This window comes from Cyprinodon variegatus, unplaced genomic scaffold, assembly GCF_000732505.1.
Source record: "Cyprinodon variegatus isolate N-32 unplaced genomic scaffold, C_variegatus-1.0 Scaffold9, whole genome shotgun sequence".
Lineage (NCBI taxonomy): Eukaryota > Metazoa > Chordata > Actinopteri > Cyprinodontiformes > Cyprinodontidae > Cyprinodon > Cyprinodon variegatus.
The window spans coordinates 1,388,778-1,393,424 of NW_015150462.1; the positions used below are offsets into that span (position 1 = coordinate 1,388,778).

Sequence of the window (4,647 nt, forward strand, 5' to 3'; positions counted from 1 at the left end):
CCCGTCTATCACCAACATAGGCCAATCAGCTAACCAGTATTTTCCCCTTTCCCCTTTCCAAAATTACTTAAACGGAAGGTTTCCAGATATGCGGAGCAAATCCATCTGGCGGAGTCAGGTTACATTTTTGGTGCCAAGTTGATAGAAAACTAACATGGTCAAACATGGAGGTGACAGTATTTGCTGGAGTTGATGGACAGATGATGCAGCCAAATACAGGGCAGTCATTTTACTGGCAGCACAACTGCCTTAGTTGTAATTTATCTTGATTGATGTGTGAGTCTGTTAAAGCATAGTAATACCTGCCCGTTTCATGTCAGAATTAATGTTTTCTCAAGTATTCCCGTCCAGCTATACAGTTATCATCTTCATTGTGTATGTGGCAGTGGCGCCATCAGGGGGTTGGCCAGGGGTGGCCATCGCCAGGGTATATTGTAGTTGCTTCAGTTTAGCATTTCACCCCGTTATGCACAACCAGCGTCGTAACATTAAAAAAATTCACACAATAAACAAATAAAATATGAAAAGGTGTTCACTTAAGTCTTTATGATTTTTACAGGCAGGTTTACCACAATAGTAGATTCAGACCCTGAAATTATTGCTTTAAGTTTGTGTGGCCCCATCTGGTCCCCCTTTGAAACAGGAGGCGCCACTGGTACAGCAAAGATTTGGGAATAGAATGAGAGCGATGTCCTTCATCTAAAAACATAGGGTAATATTTTGATAAGGCAGGAGCCATGGATGTCTCCTCATCTGCAAACATGTATGATGTAATGATGTGAATGATGCGATGATGTGGCAGACTGGAGTTGTTTAAAAATGTTCTTTAACTCTGAATCGAGGCTACTTCAAAGAGATGTGAGCCCGGATGCTAAGCGGCTGCATTCTGAAAAATAAAGCAACTTCTCTGGTCTGACTAACATTACAATTTATGTCTAAATATGTTGTCATATCTCATGCTTATTTACATTATGAAGCGTTATTTAAGGAGTTTGTTCCGAGTGATCTCTTCTCAGGAAAAGAACCGGAGAGAGAAAACCTCAAGGTATAAATACAGAGCTTTCCTTTTTTTTAAGTAAAAATAGATCAATATCTAAATGTATGGTGTTGCAGATAGGTAGTTACCCCCTTCAGCTGTTGCAAAATCAAATTCACAACATATATGTTACACATCTGATGTCTGTTAAAGGTTATATGATTGATTCTATCAATAGATTTCAAGATGACTTGTCTTATTTTAATTTTAGGATTAAGGGAAGAAAACATTTTGATCATTTCAAGACTAACCTGAACGTATCCGAGTATGAATACAGAAAATCCTATCCCAACATAATAGAAGGCAAACATGGTCATTTCGTGTTCGATGTCAAGAAGCCTGAAAATCAGCAAGCGAGGCGGTTAATAAAACATACAGAAAAAAATTTTTATGCATATCTGGATCTTTTTTAGTAACATCTTCATGGTAGATTTACAGCATCAAACATCTTTTCTCCTCCATATTTAAAGCCCACTTACCCACACGACATGTTTCCCAGTGGAGTGAACATCTCTAATGTGGAGTTGATAAGACCCAGGTCCGACAGGTTCAGAGGCAGACTCAGGTCTGCTGCTGCGCTGTAGTTCCTCTTCCACTGGATGGTGTTGTTCACGCACTCCTTCCTGTCGTCGTTCAGCTCGGTGAGCTCGATGTCGTACTCGATGAAGGTGTCGGTGAGCAGGCCGAACACCAGCAACATGAGGGGCTGGGCCGAGCCATGCAGCACTGCACACAGGCTGCCCACCACCATCATCACAACATCTTTGCAGGTGGAAAAGCGGAACTGGGAGGTAATAATTAAGAAGAGGTCTAGTATTAGGAGAAGAAACCTCACAGATTAAAGAAACAAAAAAAGTGGATTTTTACCAGCTGGAAGAAGCTGACTCTAATAGCAGGTTGGTCTTGGTTTCCTTGAGCTCTGTGTGAAAAGAGGAGGTCAACCATTTTACATGTTAGTTGAATGCAGTTAGATATCCATAACATCTCCATTTGGTACTCACTTCTCCGTGTTCTTAGAATTTGTCATGGACCTGAAAGGAACAAAGCAGAACAGTGAGTCGTTGCCTCCATGAAACCCTTGTGAAACTATGGCACAGTGAAGACTTAATATAAAATCCCTTCTGTTCTCATTATGCAAACAGTTAACAACAAGATGTTCTTTTAAAATGTTAGCTGGGAATCACACAGCAGTGTTACACAAACCACAATATTTTCCCACGTCTTTGCCACAAGCAGAGGTGCCAACTTTTATGTACTACGCATGCATTAAAGCAAGTGAGAGGTTTCAGTTTCCAAATACAATGAGTAAAGATAATCTGCATGTCCGGCTGTGTAGATTAAAGCAATAACAAGCTGAAAATCTATCAGATATAATTTACTACAAGCTATAAATACAAATCAAGCCAATTGGCTCAATGCTTTTATGCATCTAGTCTACTAGTGTTGGAATTGGATGGAAAAGGGATTTGAGTGAATCTGACAGTTGCATGTCTGTTGTGGCCAGATGGTGTGCTATTTGCACAACACATTTAGATCAGCAGATGGGCAGCGGCAGCAGAGAACCACGCTACATGCCACTCATGTCAGCTCAGGGCAGGAATCCGAATCACTGCAGTGTCTCTTTAAATGTCAGTTTGCAAAAATCTCAGCATATTGCGGTCTACATGCCTTTCTATGTCATGTATGTGTTTTGACCTGATCTTTGTTGCAGCTCTTGCGCCGTTGAGGGTTGTTGTCCCGTTTTTTTCTACAAGAGCTTGGATTTTTCTGTATTTGGCGCTGTTAAAATTTCCTTCTCAAAACAGTTTTCCTGCCTTCTCTGGAAAAAAAAGCATCCCCATAACATAATGCTGCCACTACCCTGCTTCAAAGTGAGGAAGGTATGTTCAAGGTGTCATATATCCCTTCCCCAAAGCTACCATCAACTAGTAAAGTAAGTTGTGTTATTAATTATAGTATCTATAATACAATGCCTCATCAGGCAGGTGAGCAATTTTGAAAATATTTCCTGACAATTAAGTGACACCCTCCTGACTTGGTAATATTGATCAAAATGACTAAATGTGTTAATAATTTCCCATGGCACTTATTAATAGTTAGCCACACTAAACCAAAGCAATCGTTGCTCAATAATGTACTAATTGGACTTTAGATATTAAGGTGGTGTTTTAATGGCTAAAACAAAAACATTTTTTATCTCTTTTTAATTTTCATTGTATAGATAATAATGCACCAGTATTTATGATGCAATACTTACATGTAAGAGCCAGCTGGTTCTGAAACAAAAACACAGGAAATGTGCTGTAATCAAAGGTTCAAACTGCTAACTGTAATATAGACATCATTCCCCCGCTGATTATCATTAGGTCAGCGTTTTTTATTGTTAGATTATATATAAAATAGAGCATTACCTTCGCCGGAAACCTCATAGCTGTGGTTATCCTGTCCGAGTTTCTTGATGCTTTGTAGTCTTACGGATCCCGCTGGCATGGCGGCACTATCAGTTTGGGTTGACTCCAAATGTAAGGGATTGTCAGGGATGTTCAGATCTGGAGGCTTTCCTATCCACGATTAGAAATGGATCATTTGTCCAGGTCAGTAGAAGCTCCACTGTCCGGTTGGTTGATGCACAGCTTCTGGAAGGTGGTTGCAGTTGTGACAGAGTGTCAGGTGGGTACAGGTAGACACTCTTTGCACGTTGGCAGCAGAGTCACGTGGTGTTATTTGGGCTTGGTTGGAACTTGGGGTCAGATTGCTTTGTTTGAAGGTAAGTGTCCTATCGGTTCCTCTACTGGGAAGGCCAGTGACCTCGCACAGCAAACATTCCCCCTGCAGAAGCCCTTCACTCTTTCTGTGTATTTGCTAAATGTGGGCATGTGGGTTCATAAAAATCATAGCTTTAAATGATCATTATCTACTTCCTTATGAGAAATAGAGTCTGGTAACGAACTGAATAGCATAACGAGCTTTAATATTTCAACTGACATGTGCATAACAACGCTGACTGAATAATGAACGTCAATACTGTTAGAACCTGCTTAGGCCCAGAGGTCATTAAAGGTAAAAGTATCAGCAAATCCACGTAGCAGTTCAAGAGCAATTCTTCAAAGAGAAGGTTTAAAAGTCTCCAAGATCAATAACAACTCTGGTTCTTCTAGTACCAGAATTGTTGAAATTGGACAGAAATAAATGTCACTGATAATAAATAGGAGTGCTGATTGTAGTGAGGATAATAACAGTTTTTTCTGGATGGTATTCAAAGCCATAATTATCTATTGATTTGATATATTTTACCTCAATTATATGTTTTAACTTGCTGTAAGCCTAAATAATCTAAATTAGCTCACATAAACATCTGTTATTTCATATCATCAGGGCCTAGTTTTATACTTTGGACTGAAATACTACTATTTTTTCCTACTTTTCTGTTAAGTTGTGTTTCAAATTGAGCTTTACTTCGATTTGAAAAAAAAAACACATTAAAAATAAAGTGTTTGAGACAAGAAGAAGAAGATTCTGTAAACGCCGTAGTCGTATTCGGCGATTCATCTTAGCACCGCTGGAGTTTTATGGTATGAGTAGCCATTGCTTATAAGATAATGCAGTAAATT

General features: G+C 39.4%; 1 protein-coding gene across 1 annotated transcript in view; it reads right to left on the bottom strand.

Moving 5' to 3' along the window:
- The window catches only part of LOC107087054 (bile salt export pump-like), a 20,796-nt gene extending 17,270 nt beyond the window's left edge, over positions 1-3,526 (bottom strand). The window contains exons 1-6 of the mRNA XM_015378402.1: positions 3,448-3,526; positions 3,294-3,312; positions 2,038-2,067; positions 1,904-1,955; positions 1,516-1,820; positions 1,288-1,375 (exon numbers count right to left, since the gene is read on the bottom strand). Coding sequence (XP_015233888.1) covers positions 1,288-1,375; positions 1,516-1,820; positions 1,904-1,955; positions 2,038-2,067; positions 3,294-3,312; positions 3,448-3,526 — 573 coding nt within the window. The remainder of the gene's footprint in view (positions 1-1,287; positions 1,376-1,515; positions 1,821-1,903; positions 1,956-2,037; positions 2,068-3,293; positions 3,313-3,447) is intronic.
- Between the last annotated feature and the right edge of the window lie 1,121 nt (positions 3,527-4,647).